Here is a 25,006-nt window from a genome sequence, read left to right as displayed (position 1 = left end):
GGCAGCTGCTGTGGACAAAAGCGGTAGTGTTTCCCGGAATGAAGACTGCATTTCCCATGACCACCACTACCTCATGTCGTAAAGATCTCAGGCTAGTGCTCATTGCCTGCGTTGGTTGGGTTGGTTAGGTTTAGGGCGAGAATATCAGGGTAAGCCAATCAGAGGCAGAGTAGTCCATATCTTGCCAAGAAAAGCAGTGAGATCCATATTAACGCGGTAATGTATCTGTTTGTGGCTATGTAAGATTAATAACTGTAATATGACAATGGTGAAAGAAAACTTTATTTTAGTACTGTCCATACACCTAGGTTACATGTAAGGCTGCATTCACACCAAATCCGGCAATGCGGCACCTTCCCGCAGGGTTGTGTGGGGGTGTGGGTGTGTTTACTGGTGCTTTAGAATGTAACCACCATGAAACAATCAGAAAATAAAGTTTTATTTATCTGATTCACAGGTTTGTTTTCACTACCATCGCTCCCGCTCTTCAATCACTCTCTAGCTGCAGACCACCACTGCTCTCTCACTCTCTCACTCTCTCTCTCTCAGCTCGCTCGCGCTCTCTCTCTCTGTTTCTCTAGTCTTTTTTGAAATGAGTCGGAAAGCCAACAATCAGTCTAACTTTAGTTTTAGACTTATCAAACAGAGAGAAATGTCCTCCCCTTGTCCTAATAACGTCTTTGTACTCCCTCATGCTGCAATGCTACATGTAATGTAAACGTAGGCTCTTCCAGTCTGCGTGCAGTAGATCATTTCATCTGATTTTGTGGGGAATCTGACCGAGTGGCAGGCATTTAGAATGATTATATTGAAATATCCAATCTTCTCGCTGATGATCTTGTTTGCTTATGTAGGTCAAATAGAGGCATCAGTGTTAAAATGAGACTGTTTTGTGACCAGTTAAAAACTCCTTGTAGTTGCTTTAAAGTATAAAACTCTTGAATTACTGTATCTCCTGGAATTTTGTGATTGTCTAAGATTGTTGATCTCTAGTTGAATTTGTGAGTTATTAGCTGATGAGAGCCACTTCATGGAGAGCCATGTGATTGATATGATATTTTTGACCAAGGCTTTGGTCATTATTTCAACAAAAATAAAAGAAAGAAAAAAATCTATAAAAAGAGCAATGATGAAAAACCCAAAAAGTCACTGATGTTCCCACTCTCTTGAAGCACAACAGGTCACAAATGCATCTCGACACCGACGGGTAGAATAAACAGGCCTGAGCAACTGTAACGACGATAGTGTTCTTGAACTCTGGCATCTAGTGTCACGCTGAGGAAGGGGCACTCGCAGTGCCTCCGTAGCCCGTTGTCAGGCTGCATCCAAGAGACTGCGGTGAGGTGAAGAGACAGGCAACACGCCAGCGGAGCGTCCCCAGCCACATGACTCAGCCTGTCCCTGCGTGTTAGCCCTGGCTCAGTCAGGGCCATGAAGGAACAAGGCCGTTGGTCTTGAGTCACTGACACACTGGACAGTCCCCATATCAAGCATGATGATGGGGAAGGAAGCGGGGGAAGTATTGCATGCTGTCATGTTCTCCCGAGCACTGGTATTACCAGGAGTAATGTGCATGGGTGCATACATGCAGATCTACTACAATGCAAGATGGTGATTTTATATAGGCAGATGTTTGTCCTCCTGCCACTGCAACCTGCAATATGTGTAGTGATCCTTACTGTCACTTTATGTGAAGTTACATCTGATCACAATGTTAGATTTTGACCACAAATGAATAGCCTTTTTGCTCAATCATCCTATTCCTTTAACTGGTTGTTTTTCTAATGCTCTAAGGTAGACAAGCAACACTGGAACATTAATGAGCAATAGTGATTGCATCTGTGTGAATAATATGAGAATAATAAAAGGTATAGATGTTCATCACAGACTGTATGAATGTTTATATTTGTGCCTTTGTAGAACTCTGGCTGAGACATTTGCCAGTAATGTCAGTTTCCAGATTTAGAGGATTTCTGCAACAGTTCTTTAAAAAATAAGGCTGGTGACATTTTTTAATGTCACCAGCTGTCACTTTAAAATTTTTCAAAATTTTAAAGTGACAACGTGTTAGTTCATCTCTCAATACTGTCCACCTTTCTGTGGCTCTCAAGCCCATTGATTTCTAAAATAGCTGGATACTCTAGTTTCTCCCTAACATTACTCAAACAGTAAGGAGTAAATGGTATATTTGTTAGGGACTATTTTGACTTATCTTTTATGCCAAAATGATTGAGCCCAGTTACTAAATCAAATTTGGCTCCACCATGAAACATATTATAAACAGAGACCTGGCCAGTTCTCTGGTTACTGAAAAGTATTGGTCAGTTATAAAATGCTGCAACTAGATCATGATCCAAGTTGTCCATACTACTAGACTACCGTCCAGTCTACATGACTTGCACACTGGGGCAGAAAAAGGCTAGATAGATATTTCCAGCAAACTGTACTAAGATTGGATGTCATAAACATTTTGAATAATTTCTCTTACCACACACTGATAACACTATTATGAAATGTATGAAGACAGCTATCAGGTGACTCAAATTCTTAGGTCATTTGATAACAATAAACCATCTCCATTACAACCGAGCAACTCCATCCACTGAGGAAGGCTGTAAAATGTGGTGGAAAGCTTTGGAAACAACAAGAAATATATTTTTTTTTCAAGTTGTCAAAATGAAGACACTGATATATTTATAACCTTTTTCGCTTAAGTGTCAATTTTTTAAATTGATTCTCAAAACATAGAGTATTGAACAGAAACCAGTGGCTGAAGGCAGCTAATAAATCTAATTAGACTTGGCATGATGTCAAAAATGTAAATCTGGAAAATGTTTCTTAAAAAATAATTTAATTAATTGAAATAAATGGCAGCGTAACTTCATGACAGTGAAACACTGCACTGGATAGTGAGTTTATCACAAACGTACATCTCCCCTCTGGCTTTGCTGACCATTCTGACATAAAGCCAAGAAAACTCATGAGAAAGCTGCAGGAACTGATGAGAGCATTGTCATTTTCACAATACAAGTAAGATTAAGGTCTCACAAAGATCAATCTCTACCTGCGACTTCCTTGTAATCATACTTTCTATAGTATCTACTGTGATCTTGAGGACATACTGTAAACCAGGTTTCCATGATAACCTGTTAGTTCAGTGAGTGGGGACACAAACGCAGAACACAAACACAGAGAGGTAGGTTAAAGGTGCAGTGTGTAGAATTTAGCAGCATCTGGTAGAGCAGACTTGGCAGAAATGGAATATAATATTCATTAGTATGTTTTAATTAGTGTATAATCACCTGAAAATAAGAATGGTTGTGTTTTTGTTACCTTAAAATTAGCCCTTTATATCTACCTAGGAATGGGTCCTCTTCCACGGAGCCCGCCATGTTGCACTGCCATGTTTCTACAGTAGCCCAGAATGGACAAACTGCCTTTCATGTTTTTTATGAGTTTAGCAATTTGACCATCACCATCTTGGATTTGACCATCGCCAGCTTGGATTTTTGGAACCAGAAGTGACCATATTTGGACAAGAGGATGGAGCTGACCCTAACGCTAGATGCTAGCTTGGATAGCAGTGTGCATTTACAGTCTATTGTAAACTGTGATAATGCTAATGCTAATGCTAATTAAAACAAAATGTACTTAACAGAAAAACTGAACAGCCGACTCCTCAGAGGTTTTTTTTTTATCACATCCAAACGCTGATCAAGAGTTTTTTAGAAGGGGTGAGGGCAAGGGGTTGCAATCTGTGACCCCACCACTAGATATCACTAAATCCTACATACACTGGTCCTTTAAAAGGAATGGGATTTATTGCAACAGTTGGAAGATTTGCAGGAGGGGATGAAAGGTAATGGAAGGCACCGGAGTGAGGCGAGGGTGAGAGCATGGCTGGCTGGAGTGAAGAAGAGGTGAGGATGCAAGTTGGCAAGCAGGCAGGTTAGACAGGCAGGAAAGCAGATGGGAACGCAGTGGTCCTAGGTCACAGAGAAAAAACAGTGAGTGTCAGCATACAAAAACACAGACACAACAACTTCTCAAGGAAATCACAAGGAGTAAGTGGTCCAAGAACATGAGTCTACCACAGTAGCTGAAACAACGATCTGATGAAGAATGTGTGAAGAACCAGGGTTGATATGCTGCGGGTTGATGAGCTGATAGAAGCCAAGTGTGCAGGTGACCAGGGAGAGTGAGTAGAGAAAAGCAACGCCCACGCCAACACACAGACACAGACAGGAAGAGACAGACAGGGGAGCACTGGAAACACGGGAGTGGGAGACACAAGAGGCACTGGGGAATATGCTGGGGGACATAACGGAGTCCACCTATGCAGGCATGACAGGATTGTTGGTGTGATGTTGTATAAAAGGAACATTGCATCTGTTAAGCTACCTTAACAGTGATGTATAAACATGCAACCGTACAAAAATAATGACTTTGACATCTTTGAAACTCTTCATTATATTATAGTCAGTTTACATTTCACAGAGGTACTAGAAGTATGCTGTACTTCAGATTATAGCCTGAAGGATTAGTTCAGCTAGTGTACACATAACACTTACTGTTTATTTTTAGTCTCCAAGGTGATATACACAGGCTTGTGGTGACCCTTGAGATAACAGGGTTGAAAAGGATGGCAGAGCAGCTGGCAAGATCCTGCCCAGTGTCAGTAGTTATTGACAGCCAGCCAGTGTTGCAGAGACACTGTTTTTTTTGCAGAGCTAGCAGCATGGCTCTATGGATGGCAGTGTTGGTCTGTCGGTCGGTCCACCACTTTGGATGGATTGCCTGGAAATTCTGTACAGACATTGATGGTCCCTTCATAATGAAGCCTACTGGCTTTGATGACCCCCCTGAGTTTATTTCCAGCTCTACTAGCAGGTTGACATTTTTGGCTTTTAGTGAAATGTCTTGACAACTTTTTGGATGGGTTGCCATGAAACTTGGTACAGATATCCATGTTGCCCAGGGGATGAATTGTAATAATTTGGTGATTCATCTTACTTTTCCAATACTTTTGTTGCTGACCAAATACCTGCATTACTATAATATTTCAGTCAGCTTCAGCTGTACTTTATGCTTAGTTCTAATCACGAAATGTTATCATGCAAACACAATGGTGATAGAAATGTTTCATCATAGATTAAAGGTGATCAATCAAACAACTTTGTATTGATTTGCCAAGACCCTTCCCTCTAAGGGGACAAGTGGACCTAAACCATGCCAGCAAAATGTCCCCCACAGCATAACAGAGCCACCAGATCCCCTCCCTGTAGGGGTTAAGCATTCAGACCTGTACCAGTTTTTCCTTTAATTTGTCGCCCGTCTGTATGTGTCTTTGACAATTTGTGCAACCAAGTAGTGATTTTTATAGTCTTTGTGTCAAAATGTGAGAAAACATCTTCTCGGGTGCACACTCACACAAGTGTGGGCAAGTGGCTGTACCTTTGGTGGGAGGAAGTGTATGTGAGAATGAAAGGCAATTTAGCTCAACAGTTAAAGCATCTACTTCTAATTTAGATCCCCCCTGGTGAGTTAAGAGGGGATGCTCAAGTTAACAACACCAACACTATCATTAATGTCACTTCAGACATTTCAGAGGAGGTAGCTTCTTTTCCCAACCCTACCATTCTCCTGTCTCATAGAGACTAAAGACACATGCAGGGACACACATACACACACACACACACACATGCACATTGACCCGTACAGTGACCCAGACACTCATACACATGGACCCAAACGCATACATGAGCACTCTGCAGTAGCCTGATAAGCCTCACGCCTCACCAATTGGCCCCTGCAAATGTCAAACTAAAGCCATCTCAGTTTACTGATAGTGAGTGGGCGGGAGTGAATGAATCAAAATTTCCTTCGGTTACGTTTGCATATACTGAAGATTACCAAATTAAAACAAGTCTGCCGCAGAGACATAATCTTTCAAATCCCTCTACTTATACATGATGAAAAGGGGTACAGTAGAAAATCTGAGAATATCCCCAAAGCCAAGTCCAAGAGATGCAGCTTACGTCAACAAAAAGCAGCTTAGAACAGTTATGTTCAAACCCTGGACCTGCTTTAAGTCGGGAGGGACATGTGAGATGTGAGATGAAATGTGAGTCAAAGGTTCAAGTGTTGTGTACAGTCCAGATGCTGTTTCATCATAAATAAACAGCCCTGGAGTGTCCTGCTGGGCAGGTTGTTCAGCCAAAGTTACCATCAAAACCAAACGCCCCTGAGGAGGGATTTCTTTCGCTTATACAGGCACAATATAGAGTGAGGATCACCCAGTTTCACCGGATGAGGCAAAGACGGTGCCTGCCAAGAGAATTTCTCTACATTTTAGACAAAGGTTTCCACAGACGGTTTTTGGCTTACCCCTATTGCCAATGCGACTCTGACCTGGATAAGTAGCTTGAAAACAGAGATTCATTTTTATCTATGCACTATGACACAATAATGAGTGCTACCATGATAGCAAAAGTAAAGTACATTATGTTCTGGGAAATAGGGCAGGAACAACAAGCACAAATAAACAGCCTACCAATGGATTTAGGTGCATTTTCATGTCACTCTTTTCACTCATAGATATTGACACGGTTAAGGCCGATGGACTTGTGACTTAATCTTTGTGGTCTCGTGTTTACATAAGAGTGGTTTTGGTACGTTTTAGTTTCTCCCCGGGAAATTCAGGGAAAGTACAGATGTTGCAGACTCTCAGGCAACGTTCAGTTCCAATGGTTTCCACAATGAAAGCAGTTTCTCGCCGACCGGGGGCGTTTGTCTTTGACATTGTGACATGAAGTCTCTAATTTGACGATGTGCTCATACACCCTGCAAGGAGAAAACAGTCTGTGCTAGTGCTCAGCTGCCCCATGGCTTGGGTGACCTCTGCTTAGGCATGGACCCTCGGTCTTAATTGTGTCTGGAGGATTTCTGCTGTCTTAAGACAAGCTTAAGTTTAGACCAGAAGGCTTCCTGGCCCTTACCACATTGAGCAGTTAAACAAACCGGATGCTCTGACACTGCACAGTGTGGCATTCTTAGTCTCTTTCCCTCATTTTAATCAACTGTTATACTAATTTACAGCTCACAACAAAATGCTGAATTTAATTGAACTTCAAATGGCATTTTGGTGGGAGGTAACACTGTGCTGACATTCGATTTTATTAGCTTCAATAAATGAGTAAATGTGAAATTTTTGACTTGGTTTCCACAGTTACATTTCTTGACACCCTCAAAACTTTTGTTCTTGAACTCTTAACTTGGTGTTTCAAGCGTCATGGAGCCTCAGTGGCCCATGTCAAAGGCAAATTATGTCCAAAGAATTTCATAATATCAAAGTAAGCTCTTAAGAAAACAGAGAAATATATTGGTTTTTACAGTTCAGGCCCGAAAGCTATTTTCTTGTCTCTGACACTTGTGTCGCAGTCACAGCGGAGCCTAATTTGCCCTGGATTACGTTCTTACACTGATCTAAGCTTTGTCATGATATGTTCTAACACCCGTCTCCTGACTTTCTCCTGCCATATCTCAACGTCTCCACACTCATTAGTTGAAAACACACATCTTTCCTTTGATTGTGAAATACAATCATCCCCTGCTTCATTTGGCATTTAACACAGCTGTGATTTCTCTTCCTTTCCCCCAGTGATCATCTCTGCGTTGATTGCCTCTTGCTGTGCTGGCGTGGCTCTCATGAGAGTGTAACATTTGCAGGACTAAAGGCTGGTTCCACTGGAAAATGAGAGATCAAAACAACTGATCACAGAGTAGATGAGGTGGTGACATTAACGAGATAATGTGTGAGGAAATGCAAAAAACTGTTTTTTAATGAAAAGTCATGGACATTCACAAACAAAAGTTAAAGCAACAGCAATAGATAGATGTTCCTTAAGCCCACAATAACAATTTTTGTTTAAAATCACTATATTTTTCTTTATCAGCTCTCATTTTTGGAAACATACATTTGGAGGGCTTGTTGATTTTAACAGGTGTTGCATGCATGAATAAAATAAATAAATGTTTACAAATGAGCACACTAACCATTACATGATATAATTGTACAACTATCTCACAGATATATTTTTTAATAGACACACAATAGGATGTATGTGCAGTGCTGACACTACTTTGACTGTGTTCAGACAAGATTCAATATCAAATTTACAGTTTATACACTAACAATATGCCAAATACAGTATAATGGAATAATATGACAAGATTTCCCAAATGATCACACTGAGACACAATACATTTTGGGAGAATATCTGCCGTTCAGTCATAATCTAATTTCTGGCGTCAAATATTTGACAAATTTCTTGTGACAAAATATATCTCCTCAGTCATGGAAAGACAACATCTTATCATATAGGATGAGAAAACATAATCTGAACATAAATCTAAACAGCACGTTAACAAACACTGCAGTCGCCACAACTGTTGGATTTCCAGACTTGAATTTGAAATGACAGCTCAAAAATGATGGTGAGGCATCTGCACTGTCAGAATTGTCACTGCACCTCGGCATGACACACGGCAGTGAGTGTCATTGTTACGTGGCTCGTGTCCGTCAGAATAGCGGCATAGGCACCCTGAATACAATGGAACGTATGGATGAGGAGGTTACCGATAGTTACCATAACCACAGATCCACAGCCTTAATCACTGTATTCATGCCGACCTTAAACAACGGTGGTGTGTCAAAACCATCTGACTGTGGATCAGTGGCTATGAGCAACATTAACCTCACTAGTGAAAGTCAGGAAGTGAATGTCTTCTGGCTGTGACCTTTCACCGTTGAGCCCACGTCCTGTCCAGTCTTCAGTCGGCATAGAGGATGAACCCTGAGAAGGTGCTATATTTGTTGCTGTTGCCCCCGTGAGCCTTGCCCCCATCCAGTTTTATGAAAACCTCATCACCTGCATCCAAATGAAGGATGACACTGTTGCTGGCGTAATCATAACTCTGGTCCTGGTCTTGGGCAATGGCGCTGGCCCTGACCTGAAATATGACATGCACACAGACAAGAAGAGAGAGAGTGAATAAATGTAAATGGTAGAGTGAAGAATTGTTATAATTCATTACGTAACGGATATTAACAAGAAGCATCCACTCATTGTCAAAAAATACAGGTATTACTTATTATACATTATTATTAATGAGGCCTGAAGGATAATACCAAGATGACATCATAGAAGTGGATGATATTGAAACAAATGCTTAATTTGATGCCAACAAACAGTAAATGAGTGAGGTATGATATATGAGAATATTTGCAAAAAGTGTGGACTAAAGTTTGACACTGTTTGACAAGTGAGTCCCCTGTGGTGAATATCCTGTTTTTCTCTTATGACTCAACTGAAAGGGTCAAGCTTGAGTGAGTCTGCCTCTGAGGAAGGATGGCGGTGCATGCTCTCCCTTTGCCTCATGTTCCACACTTACATCAACCTTTCTCAGGGTGGAGCACTGAAAATCCTGCGTTTCCCGAATGTAAGTATCAAAACAGGCTAATGATGCATAAAATGAGGGTGTTAGATCTGGAGCATGAAGTCAAAATCCCTTTCCAGACTTGTGCAAAAAAAAAAAAAACTGAACTGGAGAAGTTGCTCTGCTTGGACAGTTAGCCAATAAAGGATATATCCTCTGTAAGCTTTAGCATGTCAGTAAAGATCTGGAGTTGCCAGGTTTGCTGTTACGCTGCAACGTCAGATCAACAATAAAAGTGTAATCCCTGCTCCAACCAGATTGTGGCGACAAGTTCCAAACTAAGTTAGAACCAAAATAGGAACACTGAGTTCTAATTAGTAGATTACAATAGTGTATGTCAAGGGGGCCGCAGGGTCTGAGAGGAGAGGCTGAGCCATGAATGACAGCATGATGATGGATTTCTGAGACATGAGGGCAATGCAGCCTAAACTCCCTCTCCTCTCCTCGTCCATCCTCTGCAGCAGCATGACATAAAAACACTGACTGACAATTTCATTTACAGTAATACGCTATCCTCCTTTATGTCATAAATATCTAACTTTTTAATTGAGAGCATGTAATATAGTGGCTAAAGTGGCCCAAATCAATTATCAGTTTGAATGATTATTATCTTAATAATGACTAATAATGTTGTTGTTGCTGTTGCTGTTGCTTTTATTCTTATAATATTAATATAAGAAGGCCTGCCAAGCTTCTGTTCCAATTAATTATCATCTCATCGTTGGCAGCATTTCTCCATGTTTATTCCCTTCCTTGTTTTGCACAGTATGCGTGTGAATGAAATAAATATACTGTCAGTAGTTTATTATTAAGTAGGTGATTTACTCAACAGTTATAGTTGATTTGCGTGTTTGCCTGAAGCTATGTTTATATAAATGTTTCATTCTTAATTGGCGATCATTAAACTGGAGTGCACAGGATGGAACGCCAACAGGTGAATCATCATGATTAAAACATCTAGCTACAATTTTTTACACACTGTGTCTCCAATGAGTATATTTATCTCTTTGTCTTTCACAAGCAAGTTTAATGGACTGTAAATCTAATACTTAGATTATGCATTTTTAAAAATCTAAGTGGAAGATTTAATTGTTTGTGGTGAGGAGTGAAATGTGTGTGTGTTAGAGCATACTTTTAGTATTTCTTTACTATTATCTTACACATATAGTGTTTGCTTATATACTATTTGATATGATGTAGTATGCAAACATCAGTATGAGAAGTGGGAAAGGATGGAGGTGCCCTTTTTTGTCCTGTCTGTAACCCTTATTCATGAAAATCCATCAAGCTTACAGTTACAATAGGGGTAGAGCGTAATATGAATACCTACATTATATAGTTTAGTGCCATTGATATGATAGCCCTGCAATAACTAATACATTTGTGAATAAGGTATATTTTTGTGGAGATTTTTGAAAAGATGTATATTCCATTCTGGTGTTTTTTTAGGAACACGGTGATGTCCTGGACTGCAGTGTAAGGTATTTTGTTCCCTTAGGGAAAAAATATCACACATTAGGAGCACCCCGATTCCCGAATGGTTACTGTGCATGCCACATAACTGCAACATCCTGGTTCGATTCCAGCCAGAGACCCTTGTTGCGTATCACACCCATCTCTCTCTCCACTTGTTTCCTGTCTGCCTCTTCACTGTCCAATAAAGGCAAAGATGTCAAAAAATAATATTAAAAACTAAAGAATAACACACGCTGTAAAAAATGAAAGTACATCCCATGTGCCATATCTTGCAATTCAATCCATCAAGACAACACTTTAAACTATTGCCTCAAAAATAACACCTGTCTGAAACAGTCTACATAAAAACTGATCACTATAAGCTTTATTATACACTTTAATTTAGCTTTTCTGGCACAGTTATTGCACTGGATTGAATGTTAATCTACAGGTGTTTGTTTTATTGTGTCGACCCTCTGTACAGCCTGTTGCAGTCTGGCCGAGGTGTTTGCAAGGAGAAGCTCACATATACATGATGTATGATCAGTGTCATCACCCGAGGCTTTAAAGACATTACAAAATTATCCATGAATGTGGCAAATATCATGATTCGATATTGAGCCTGACAGGCAATCTGATAACGCATACTAGCACATCATAGTTCCATGAAGCTTGTTGTATTTCAAAGGGCACCAGCTTTGAACTAGCCACTACCCCAGGCTGTGTTTTGATGTGTGCAGAGTTGAGATAGCGCTCCACTCCTTCCACTCACTTCAACGTGTACATCATGTGTAATATGCACAGATACACAATCTGGCAGCATGCCACTGTGCATTGTCATTATACTGAACTCTAACACCAGACCAAGTCAGACCTAAAATCACCATACACATGAATGCATGACTACTCAATTTAGACTGCCTGTACACTGGTTACACTGTTCCCTGAGCATGTTGATGTCGGTTCATCCCAGTGTATGATTCAGGGTTCATAACTCATAATGTCAGAAAATTGATCATTTTCAACTATTTGTATTTTCAGAAATTAGGATTTTGCTATTTGTTAAATTCAACATTAAATAAGTAAGTGAAAAGGTGTCAGAAGAGTTTAGTGTCACCCACCAGACCATTCTTGATCAGGTCAGCCCACATGCTGGTGCCATCTCCTCCCCTCATCAGCACATTGTAGATGAAAAAGTAGGTGCCAGGGATCTTACAGGTGAACTTGCCCGTTGCGCCCTCATAGTTACCACCAATGTTAGTCACCACGTCATCAAAGCGCAGAATGTCGTAACCTTCTTGAGGGTTTCGTAGTCCTGCGTAAAATGCCACCCGAGGCGTGGTGTTGTAGGTGGTGGTGCTAACTGCCCCCTTACCCCCTAAACCTAGTATCCCAGTCCGTACTATGTCCACACCATCTCCTGGTGGTCCCTTAGGTCCTGGTGGACCTGGCTCTCCAGGGGGTCCTGGGGGTCCAGGCTTGCCCGGACGTCCTGGTTTCCCTTGCGGGCCATGAGCACTGTAAGTAGGCAGCGGTGGGCCGATGCTGTGATCACTCAGATCTGCCTCGTTGTCCACCTGCAGGCCTGTGGTTGCTGTATCTGTGCCCGCGTGCACACCTGTGCCCGTTGTGCCCGTGCTGGGGAAGGGGTCACAAACCATGCGGCAGGTACCCAGCATCTCATAGTGGCTTCCGCTGTCATCTATGCCACCTGAGCCAACGGAGCTGACCAGCACAGGGATGAGGACCACCAAAACCAGGACCAGCATGACCCCCACAGCAGCTGCCACCAGGGTCTTCCGCCCGATGCTCAGCCGGGGAAGGGGCTGCGCTGCCAGCGTGGAACTCTCCGGGGTGGAAATGGTGACTGCAGGGAGTGCGCCCACCTGGCACAACGCAGCCGTGATGAGGATCTCCGATGGTGAAGAAGGTGCCCTGGGAGCGCTGGTATGAGTGTGTGAGTGAGTGACAGAGCCGTGTAGGAGTAAGGGAGAGGGAGTGGAGCAAGAGACCAAAGTGATCAAAAGGAGAGAGAGATTGAGAGAGTGAGGAGGGAGAGTAAGAGGAGAGGAGGAGGGAGAGAGTAAGACAGCTTGAGTGGGAAAAAAAAGAAAAGAAGCAAGGGGAGGAGAGAGTGAGCAACATACACACACAAACCATCTGAGTCAGGGCTGAGGAGGGCACTTTCCTGCTGGCAGATGTGAAGAGCCAGGGAAGACAGAGAAAATGACTGTGTTTAGAGAGTAGGGAATAAGATTATAATTAACTCCTCTTCATCAGATAATGAAGATAAAGATGGAGAAAATGTTTTGAGCGAAGTTTGCGTAGATCTTTATCAGGGCAAATGTTTAGGAAAGCTGCACTTTGTACCAGGTATATATTTTTTTCAATTAATATTAAACAGTCGGCATTGATTTATACTAGACTTATACTATATATTAAAATATATTTTATTTTGAGGAGCAGGGGGCTGTATTGGAGACATCTAATAGTCAGCGGCCAGGTTTCAATATAGATTTAGCCAGATACCATTTTCTTAGCTTAATGTGAAACTCGCTCCACTGCATTTTATCAAGGTCAGAAAGTGTATATTTTTTTCCTTATCTTGTGTGTGTGTGTGTGTGTGTGTATGTGTGTGCGTATAGCGGGAGCTTTTGTATACTGGATTGATTCCAGGCATCTGTGGTCAGTCAAGCTGTGACCTTCATAAAATCACCAAACTTTTAAAGGGGCAGTTCAGAATTTGTCAGTCAAGTACTGTTTTGTGACAACTGATAGCAAACAGCATTTTGACTTGTCATAGCAACAAAAACACAGACATATATAATTATACTTACTCTCTTCCTTTTCGAGCAGCATTAATTGAGTCCTTTTTTTTTTGGACCACCTGGAGGCAACAGAACACAGGATGTAAACACAACATTGATATATTACCACTCTGTAGACTTGACACATGAACCTGTTAGCAAACACTTGCCTATTTACATATTCAGCACTCACAGAGCAACATTAGCATTCATTTGGAGTCATGTTTGTGTCTATCTGTCCAATATTCAGTGTGCTTTTGGTTCTGTTTTTGGTCTTCACTAAATCCCAAGGGAAATATCTGTCCCTTTACCTGCTACCTGCCATTTGGTGCTTGGCAGGTAGCTTTTTGCGGGCTATAAAGCCAGAACAATTAGCTTAAAGACACTAAAACATCCTGTAGGGCTGATATGAACAGGAGAGTTAAGTGTCAGAATAAGCCATGATAGTGGAGGTTTGCCCACTGGTCTGAAGGCCCATTATTCCGAAACCCCAATAGCTCGAAAAGTGTCCCATTGCTCCGAAAGCCCATTAGTCCGACAGCCTGTTATCCCGAAAACAAACGCCCACTGCTCCAAAGGCCCATTGCTCCTAAAATACACACTCTGGGCTCCATAACATAGCTATACCAAATGCACCTTCAGCAATAATGTTCAGTGCCCTGCCAACTTCTTCACTGCTGCTGCAGCCAACTGCTATAACACTTGTTACTTTCCTCACTACATGCTACCGCTGCTGACCTCGTAACATTTCATAAGTAAGCTAGCCTGCCAACACAATAGTTAAATCATGTTCCTGTAGGGTGACTTTGTGTCGGGATTATTGGATGTACCTTGCTACCTGCTGAAAATAAATTCAGTTTTCCTCTCCTGATGCCTAGAGCTTCGGACCAAGACACATTTCCTAAAGGGTCTTATTCCCCCCCCTCCCTGAGTTGCTGGGGACCACTGCTTCACCTCACCAGCCAATTTCAGTCTTTGCTGCTTGAGCTAATGTGAATATTGTGAGACCTTGTCTTGGCTCTGCTTTGTCCACATGAGTTATGTGGCTGCCAAGACTGCTGGCTGTTTTAGCTTTCCTGCTGATCTGCTTGTGACCATGTCATGGCATCTGTCGGTTGTTAATTTATCCTCTTATGCTGCTGTCATCCACCTATGTGCAAAATTTGCATTGGTATTATTATAGATTTCTTACATTACATTACATACATTTTGCCTTAGGTTATTGCTTTTGTTTTGGGGGTCCCATGGATGGAAACATTAATGCTGTTAATCCATACAGTCCATACACATAATTATTTTTATATAACATTGGCTGCATGACATAGCTTGTGATATTGATATATTGTGATATAATATAGTTTCTGAAAAATCTTATTGAGAAACTGTTATGGATAAAATAATCAGACAGGAGTGTGTTCTTCACATTCACACTGATGCAAAAATCATATGAAAAACCAATATTGCCTGGAAGAAGCTCTGCTTATTGATTTGCAACATCGCCCACAAAAGCCTAAAAACACCCCAAGATGTTCATTAAAAAGATACCACATATAAAAAGTATGGCAAAAACTCTTACAAATTCAAAGGGTCTCATGGTCTATAACATCATATCGATCATAGTTACACAAAAGCTGCTGAGCTCCTGATGGAATGTTTATCTGCTGCTACACTCACCACAACAATAAGATAAGTCTGCACCATGAAATTTTGTGAGTTCAACATGCATGAGAAACAGTATTAGTCGCTGATGCATATCAGATGGATTGCTAGGTTTTGTATCTGTCTCAATTAGTGCAACAATTAACAATGATCAAACAGCAAGTGAGCAACTGTTTTGATAACTGATATATCATTTTAGTCATTTTTTAAGCAAAAATGTAATATGTTTCTTAGGTCCAGCTTCTCACATGCAAAGATTTGCTGCTTTTCTTTTTTTCATATAATTCTAACGTGATTATCTTTGGGTTTTTCCGGACAAAACAAGACATTTAAAGTCATCATTGTGGGCTATGGAAAATTACAACAGGCATTTTTCACTATTATCTAACATTTTATAGACTAAAGGATTAATTGAGAAAATAATTGGCAGATGAATCGATAATGACAATAACATTAGTTGCAGCCCTAGTCTCTTAGTCTAGTCTCCTAGTCTTTTTTAAGGGGGGGTGGGGGTATTACCTCAAAAATGGGTAAAATGGGGTATTACCCGAAAAATGGGCAAAAAGGGTAAGGGAGGGAGGGTCATTTCCCGAAAAATAGGTTACCGGAAAAATGGTGAAAATGGGTGAAGGGGGTGTATTACTGGAAAAATTAGTAAAATGGGTAAAGGGGGCCAACCAGGTGCAGTCCAGACCAGCTGCAGCAAACTGCTGCCTTCTGGGTTTCCCCTGGGGAAACAGTAACCCAGGAGGATGGACACTGTTCCACCAGTGGAAAAAAAACAGGACCAGACACAGCGAGTGCTGCTTTCCTGGCATTCCCCAGAGAGAGTGGAGGCCCAAGGCCAGCCACAGCCAGCTGCTGCATCCTGGGGTTCCTCCTGGGTGAGCAATCCCTTGGGAGGATGGACACTGTACACTCTCAGAAATGTTGACTTGGCACTGAAATTAGACAGTATTTTAGCAACAGTATAGATAAAGCTAGTTAGCAAGACTTTGATTTTCAAAACTTAATTTTTGCATTTAATTGAATTAAAATTCACTCTACGAAAAATAATAATCGGTTAATAAGTCAGAAAGAGTCTCAAAGAATATATACTAATAAAATGGCTTATTTTGTTTGGTGTTGTGAACAGATGGCATGGTGCCAAATCATGTCATGACAGAAGTGCATATAGCACAATTCAAATCGATTGGAAATGTAATGTATTTTTCCTCTGCTACCAAGCAAAGCAAAGAGGAATTGACCTATTGATTTGCTGGATGAAGATGGGTGAAAAATCATACTCCACTGTCCAGGCAGACATGTGCCAACTCTCTATAGTTGTAGAGAGCTGCTGCTCCAGCAGCAAATTTTTAAATCTTGTAGCGCCACCTACAGGTGAAACTGTATCAAATGCTACAGACTTGTGCAGCATCCCCATCTGTACAACTATATTGAATTTGGTTGCCATGGAATATTGCATTTAAGACCTACAGTATGGCACTAAATAAGCAGTATGGTGGTGTTTCATTAATGGCCACAAGGTGGGGCTATTGGTGCCATGCTTCAATATGTCGTGCACAGGGGGTAACCCCTTTACTCAAGCCCAAGACATCTAGAATTTTTTCATTTGATCCAAATGAGTCAAAACAACAGCACCTCGGAGCTTAATGTTTGTTTCCATAAAGGTGAGAAATAGCCTCAATGAAGCACTGAACATGATCATATGTTTTTTATTTACATTGCAATCTGTTCATTTGTCAACTATACCCAGAAAACTATGCGCATCATCCCAGAAAATAACTACCCACCTAACATCCAACCAACAGATGTAACCATGAAACAAACCACGTCACACTGAAGTCAGCTACATGCACGTGGCTATAGTATGCCTGAAAATGTCAGAGTCATCCAGTGATATTAAGATTTCATGAGAACAGTAAGATCAGAGAGTAGTTTTGTTGAGTCCTCTCCAAATTTTAATGCTGCTGTTATCACAGGACACGACAATGGTAGTGAGTCAGACACCTCGAGCAGGGCTTTCTTGCTGAGTCTCTCCAATTGATGACACAATACACTAAATCAGAGAGGTGACCACATATTCAGTGTGACGGAAAAGGTCTTTAATCTTTTTTCATCTTCTACTATCAGAAATATTAAACTGTACATACAAATTTGCCTAAATATATCACAAATAAAATATGACAATATTATTGTTACAAACACATGGGTCAGATAAGAGAGACCAAAACTAACAATTGCGCTACAAAACTGTTGAAGGATTAAAAACCTAATAAAACAAACAAAAATATGGTGATTGAGTAACCACACCAGGCATTACACTGCATGCCCCTGCTGAGACCCTCCATCATCTCAGAGAATCAAACACAAGTCAAAACATTTATTAACATAAGACACATTCTCACATACTTTAAAAAAAAACAACTGTAAATTTCAAAGCTTAAAGAAATTGTACCAGCATCTAAAATGGTACATACAGTATGTCAGGCTTCTCTCTTTAGTACTGCACACAGACCTCTCTGTTTGCAGGCCTTAGTGCCCTCATGTGGCCTTTTAACATACACATTTTAAATACACTTGCTACACACTACTTTGCAAGTAGTCAAGTACCTACTTGTGTGACATATTTCTGGTAGCTGCCACAGGGTCCAAGTGCCCATTAAGATCACAAGAGTGTGGAGATTTATCAGAGCTCACTGGGACACTCTTGATTAATAAGGACATTTGGTCACTGATGCAGATACATACAGTATAGCCAACTGTCCATAGCCCAATCAAGCTAAGCTGATTTGCTGAAGTAGGAATAGGATCAACCAAACAGTATTATAATCACAGTCCAATGAAAATAAAAATAAAAAACTGGGCATATTTCTCAAAATCTTGGATAAATGGGATATTTATCTTGACAGTGTCATGCGATATTCTTAACTCTCATCAAGAAAAACAGTTAATATTACATGACTGTTGAGGTCCTGCCATAACCTAGTGTTTGGATATTAACATTAATATTCATGCTGAATCCAACATGTCATAAACGTTAACTTCTTCTTGTCTGTAGACTTACACTCTGTACACTTGGCTCTGAATATCACTTCAAAATGGTATTAGGTGTGGGTTATGTGTGTTGGTAGGCCCATATTTCAGATGTGGGTAACACTTGCCTACTACCTGGCATTGCATAAACGTGCACTTCAGTGCTCAAGACCACACATGTGGCCAGACCCAGTCTCTTGCTCTCATTCTTCTGCCCTCACTTTGTGTGTAGATGTAGATGCAACAAGCTAAACACACTTTCAATTAAGGTTGAAAACAGCAGTTGGCCTTTAAGGTTTTTACTGGAAGCAACTCTGAAAATGTCAAATTAGTGACATTGTCCCTCATGCCAGGAAGATACAAAGTAGCACCAGTGAAACATCAACATTAAATCTCCATCGGAGGTACAGCACAGTAATTCTAGTAAACATATATAACAGTTTATCCCAATAACAAATTAACCGTCACCTTAGAATGTTGTATTAGCAACACATTAGCCTCAGACAGCTACTATGGTTAGCAGCGATCTGATCCCAGGAAAATTAAATCAACAAATCACAAATCAACACTCACAATAAGAGCATCATCTGCTCTTATTGGAGAGTAGATAAAAATACTTGTTAATATTTTCTTGCTCACAATATCTGACAAAAAGCTGGATGTAACTTGCCAGACAGTTTAATAGCTTGCACCATGTCTGGCATTTAATCAAGTTCACATTTGCAGACTTGTTTTGCAACCAAAAGAAAGGACATTTTCATTCAAACTCACTATTTTCAAGTAAGTTCATGTTTTCCAGTGCTGAATAAATTGAACACAGTTAAGGAAATAGTAACAATAATATAAAAAATAAATAGATAAAATAATAATAGTAATGCTCCTTATCTTCATCTTCCACATAACAAACACTACATTTTCAACTAACATCTTTATTGATCTAATGCAGGACCACTTTCAAATTTCTTGCCCTGTTGGATTTTATTTTAGCAGTGTCGCAACATCCCCCAGATCTCAGCAATTACTTTGGTGTCATCATAACTGATAGAATCCAAACCGACAAAACAAGATCCATGTTGTAAACTGGAAATATCCTTGAACACACTCACTGAGTCACCAAGTCCTGCTGTCATGGCCATGTCACTGAGACACTAAGTCCACAAAACTCCTAACACTGTCAGATACTTTTGACTGTTTCTCTTTTTTTAAAGAGCTTTTCAGAGATAATTTAATTTGTTGGCTTTGAAAATGTACAAATTCACTTATAGGGATAGGTTAGATTTGTATTTGCTAATATGTTTTGGAAAAAACATAATGATGAACAGATAACATATTGGCTGATTGGCATTTGGTTCCGAAACAGGAGGTAATGCAACATTATACAATGGTGAAAAAAACATAGAGATGTAGTTGGGTGGGTGCACAAAGCACAGCTCATCACCACAGCCTTCATGCTTCAACTTAATGTTGGCTTTTCCAGTATTTAGCCAAGACAACAACCTCTCAATATGGCTCATAGGACTCATATCCCAGCCTCCGATGTAAAAGTCTTGTTCTTTGGTATAGTAATGTCACACTTTATGACTTGGAAATCATATTTCCGTATCATATTTTCCATAATCATATATATTAAGGAAATTACTTACTAAACTTAATAAAACATACACACATTTGGAGGAGACAGGGTTGCATTGTCTTCTTGTAATGAAATTATAATGTCTAATGAAATCAAAGACACAGCAGCTGGATTTTATGTTTTAAGCACTGTGTCGTGAGAAAAAGTGTTATCTCGCCATAGCAGGTCATCTCTAGGATAATAAAAAAGTCTTACTGGTACCTTAAAGTCATGTATATTGCACACCTCTAAGAGCCGGATTGTTCAGAGATGCTGTTATACTGGCTGTATTCCAATCAGTGATGCCACAACAAGTGTCCTTGACCTACTGAAAGGCAAAACACCTGCTGTAGCATCACAGATTGGAGTTTGGCCACAAGTGCAACTCTCTTGAACTCTTGAATATTTCACAGAAAATAGTGTAAACAGCAATTTCTGCCCTCTGTGTAATTGCATGCTGATTTACCCTCCAAGCTGCAATTTCTCACAACTTCCCACACACGGAAAAGTGACCCTAACCTGAAACCGCAAATTAATTTACTGAAATGTTTTGTTCACATAAAGTGGAGCTTTAAAATGTTTTCTGTGCTTTCACTCCACTTAACTGACTGCATTTACTTCTTTCAACCAGAGGATGGCACCCACTGTTCACTCTTAAACTGATAGAATAAAGAAAAGTAGCCAAGCAGCAACAACTAGGCCCAGGATGAAGAACTCCACATTAAAAACTCTGGGAATATTACCTATTATCAAAGAATAATTACATCAAACATGTATGATGATGGTATAATGGTTGTGACATTTTTAGCACCCATAAAGAATCCTATAAAGGAGACGTCTGATGTATCTCAATATGTTTTGTGCACTACAAATTCACGATTTATGGTCATGATTACACACACTTCTTTCTCTGCAATGTCAGGACATTATCCCACCTTCATGTAGCAGCAGCAACCCATCAGATCGTCTTATCAGGTCTACAGTAGGGGAAGGTGTAGACCACCCATCTTGATCAGCCCTGCTCACATTCCAGCACGGACACACAGGATGGCCTTGTTAATAGCTGGAGAGATGAGGAAACAAGAAGCCATCTTTGATATTCAGGATGGACTCTTTACTTTTGGGAGATGCAGAGTGAAATAATGTATATTGGCTGCTTGTGCCTGTTGACTAATTTTCTATTATGTTATATGTAGTGTAAAAGTAAAAACAGTACATGGTTGAAGTGATAAGTACATCTTGCTCTCTAGTTTAGCCTTTGTAGCCATATTTAGTTAATGAAATAGTTGGGTGAATGAAATGAGGTGTGCATAGTAGAGATAACTCATCCTAATGAAAATAGAACTCCTGAGCTCTTTGTGATTATCCTTCATTGACATTTGATATAACAACCTCTTACATAAAATGAAAATAGGTCAATCCCTTGTGTGTTTACTCAAGAGTTCAAACAGAGTAACTTCCTTGATTCTTTCTTTTTGGACTCTTCCTTTTTAGGCAATGGACCGCTGCCTCGCAGCCCCTCTTGGGATTCTGTGGGAATTCCTTAGCTGGTTTACTTGACAGTTGGTTTTCAATCCTCAAATATTGTTATTTCAGGATGTGAGGTTGGGGATGGAGAAGGAATTGAAAAAATGTACCATGCTGCCCCGGGCCAATCTTGACAAAGCTCTGTCCCTGGTTTGTAAACAAATGTGTGTGGCTGGTGTGACCTATAATAAGTGACTGAGGAATTTAGTCTCTTAGTTTGAAACTGGCAAAGTGACACCACAAGGCGTTCACAATGCTGGAATGTCTCATGGCGCATCCTCCTTATTAGAAAAATACTTTCTATAAATATGGAGTTTAGAGTTGTGATCAATTTTGACACCGCAATTTTTATAATTTTAATGCATCTTGAGATATATGTTATCATAGATTGTGACAGCACTCTGTAATGAGTTGATAACAAAAATAGCCATAAAAGGATATTTAATGATCTTCTTTTATAGATATATTTGGGATGATCAATTTACTATTTATTTAGGAATATCCTGTTTGTTTTGAGAGAGGTCTACAGTCTGATCAACCATCAGTCACAGCTCCAGTTTCTGTGCTGGAAATGCCAAAAGCTGAGCTTGTCTGACCAGTAAATTTACAGCGGCTGGAATCTACTCCTCACAAACAGTAGACACATATTTCCCTTTTTAGGGCATGAGAATCTATTACGTAATTTAGGGAGCACTCGGATCTCTAGCAAACTCGCCAGTGTGGAAGCGGGAGGCGCTGATACTGAATGGCACCCCGATCGACCAATCAGAGTCCGCGGAACTTGCCTTACAGCTCGGTGATTGGTCAGAGGGCGGAGAACGTTCTTTGACGTTGAGGTTGCTCGCGCTCACTCTCTGTCCTGGACTTTTTCACGCTGATGGTTTCACGGGAGTAGTTGTAGTCTTCACACAGGAGGGTCAAACTGTGGGAGGAAAGAAGCTAGCGGGACTGTTTTAGGTGATTTTAGCAGGAGTTCGGGAGAAAACTGCCTTAGGTGGTAGGAGATATACTCGTTTTTCTCTTGGATAGTAGTGAAAAGTTGCCACCATGCCGGTTTTTCACACGAAGACGATAGAAAGTATCCTGGAGCCGGTGGCTCAGCAGATATCCCATCTGGTGATAATGCACGAAGAAGGTGAAGTTGACGGAAAAGCTATTCCAGATCTGACGGCGCCGGTGGCTGCTGTACAGGCGGCTGTTAGCAACCTTGTTCGAGTGAGTAACTTTCATCCCATTTTTTTAACATTTTGTCTGGCAAAGTCTGGCTAAACTCGGCGGGTGTCGTACGCTACCTGTCGCTCTTTGTCCCACACCGTCCACTCTCGTATTAACTTACTTGAACGTCTACACACAACACTTACTGTTATATGAATGTAGCTCTGTTTTACTTGTTTAATGGCAGGGAAGATGTATACATGCTATCCAAGTTTCTTGAAGTTGTTTGCCTCGGGGCAAAGGGCAGTGACGCCCTTTTCCCCTTGAAAATATGCCCTGCCTCCTCTGTAGCTGACTGCCATATCTTGACGTCGGCACTGTCGCTGTGTGTGTGCCAGGTACTGAGGCTAAAGGAAATACTTTTTCATTCAATCCAGTTCATTTGAAAGACCGGCTCCACTGGTTGTCTGTCAGCATTTCTATGGATTAGAATATGAATGAACCTCTAATATAGATTGGTTTGATTTCAGGGACATCAGCTCACTGACCCATACAGAGGGGTGGAACAGTTCATTGCACTGCATTTCATTTGCAACCAAAACTTCTAAATACCTCCTATATAGACTAACTTATATTTCTGCATGGGACAGTTTGAATTATTCGTCATTGATGAGCTATTTTTCAGCAGTTAGCTGTCAATGCTCTGCTAATTTGATGAATTGCAATAAAGTAAGACACACAAATTAGGAAGCTTCATCAAATTTCTTGAAAGACTTCACCCCCTTATGTTGAAATTCTTTTTGCATTTGAATGTGGTGTTACCCTGCATTCTCTTCATGACCCTGGTGTAGTGCATGATGGTTCACCAGTATGGCTTCCTCGGACACTTCAATGGAACTGAGCCATCGATAACGTTATCAGTTCAACTTGTGGTTTTCCTGCTATGACAAGTCAAGATGACTACTGTGGAAAAAGGTCTATTGCTTGCTCTATGCCTCCGCAAAAGTTCTTATCATATACTGTATTTTGATAGCTGTTAACAAAAGTTGTGACCTCATTATAAAACCGGTCTTACACTGTTATAGCTGTGATAGCAGACATTTGTAGCAAATAGTGAATATTGATGGTCTGTCTGTAGGGCCATCCTATCCTCACATAAATTGTTGTCTTTTTTCCATAGTTCACTCCCCAGAGTCACTGAATCTGATCAAAAAATCGGTCAAAGATTGGTCAAAAATTGTGGCTAAAGACAGAATTTGCATCAAAATGGCCATAGTGATCATGGGAAATGTGCCAGGTTTTTTCATTAAACTAAGGGCAGTATTTCAAGACATATTAAAAAATCATTTTGATGCACCTGTACCTCAAACATAATCATTTATTCTTTAACCATATAGCCTAACTTACCACCGGATGTAGCCATGTTGTGGAGAAGATTTTGAAAGAACCTACCAACTAACAAACAAACTGAACTAAAATATACCTCCTTGGCAGAGGTACAATAGCTGTAATTTTGACTCACTTCAACTAAAATATGACGAGTGCTTATACATTGTCATATCTTCTTGGTGCCCACGATGTTCCTCAACCTACGCAGAGCAATTAAAGTGTATTTGAGGCCATTAATTATGCATTTCCAGTCTGTCTTTTGAACACATTAAATTACATACACCCCCTGTACCAGATGTAGCTTTGGTTTCAAGTATATTTAGAATCTAAAACGACCTAACCATAATGGTGTTCTTCAGACATCGTAGCTATCATGACACTATTGAAGGGAGTATTGTTTCCTCATATTTTGGCCTCAAACACAAACCAATATATGTCAAGTTTCTTTTAAAGGAAATGAGGATATGAGAGAGGCATGTCAGATAGTGTAGCTATTTAAGAAAAGAAGAGATAAAGGCTATATTAAGGAAGACTGCCTGTGTGTTGTTCTCCTCTGTCAGCCTGGTTAAGCACAGAGTCTCTGGTAGTTGTTGAGATAAATTTGGACAATTGCTCTGGCGTCTCCTTTTAGAAAAGGAATGCTTCGTTTAGGGGATTGCTTACCATGCGCCCTCAATTTATTTAGTAGATTTTATGGTCCATTTCAAGCCACTTCAGTTTATTCTATTCCTTTGTTTTTTCTCAATGCCCACTCCCAAACCACAGGTCTGTACCTCATTGTGTGCATTATTTAGCTGATGTCTACAACAACCAGACTCCCTTCCTCTGTGGGGCATAATAGAGAGTGAGTGTTTTAGAGAGGGTGGTG

The 25,006-nt window shown here is 40.5% G+C and overlaps 2 protein-coding genes across 2 annotated transcripts in view; one reads left to right on the top strand and one right to left on the bottom strand.

Annotated features, from left to right (window-relative positions):
* Positions 1–7,903: 7,903 nt before the first annotated feature.
* On the bottom strand, positions 7,904–23,101 carry LOC121886862 (C1q-related factor-like). The gene is made up of 5 exons (XM_042397204.1): positions 22,956–23,101; positions 21,003–21,130; positions 13,791–13,840; positions 12,075–12,897; positions 7,904–9,012 (listed from the first exon to the last, which is right to left on the bottom strand). Exons 2-5 carry the CDS (start codon positions 21,024–21,026, stop codon positions 8,833–8,835), a joined length of 1,077 nt encoding a protein of 358 aa, XP_042253138.1. The 5' UTR covers positions 21,027–21,130; positions 22,956–23,101; the 3' UTR covers positions 7,904–8,832.
* LOC121886861 (vinculin) overlaps positions 22,419–25,006 on the top strand; it is a 29,842-nt gene continuing 27,254 nt past the window's right edge. Inside the window, exon 1 of the mRNA XM_042397203.1 lies at positions 22,419–22,809. Coding sequence (XP_042253137.1) covers positions 22,642–22,809 — 168 coding nt within the window. The 5' untranslated portion in view covers positions 22,419–22,641. The remainder of the gene's footprint in view (positions 22,810–25,006) is intronic.

This window comes from Thunnus maccoyii, chromosome 20, assembly GCF_910596095.1.
Source record: "Thunnus maccoyii chromosome 20, fThuMac1.1, whole genome shotgun sequence".
NCBI classification, from domain to species: Eukaryota; Metazoa; Chordata; class Actinopteri; order Scombriformes; family Scombridae; genus Thunnus; species Thunnus maccoyii.
This window is presented reverse-complemented; position numbering and strand designations above follow the sequence as displayed.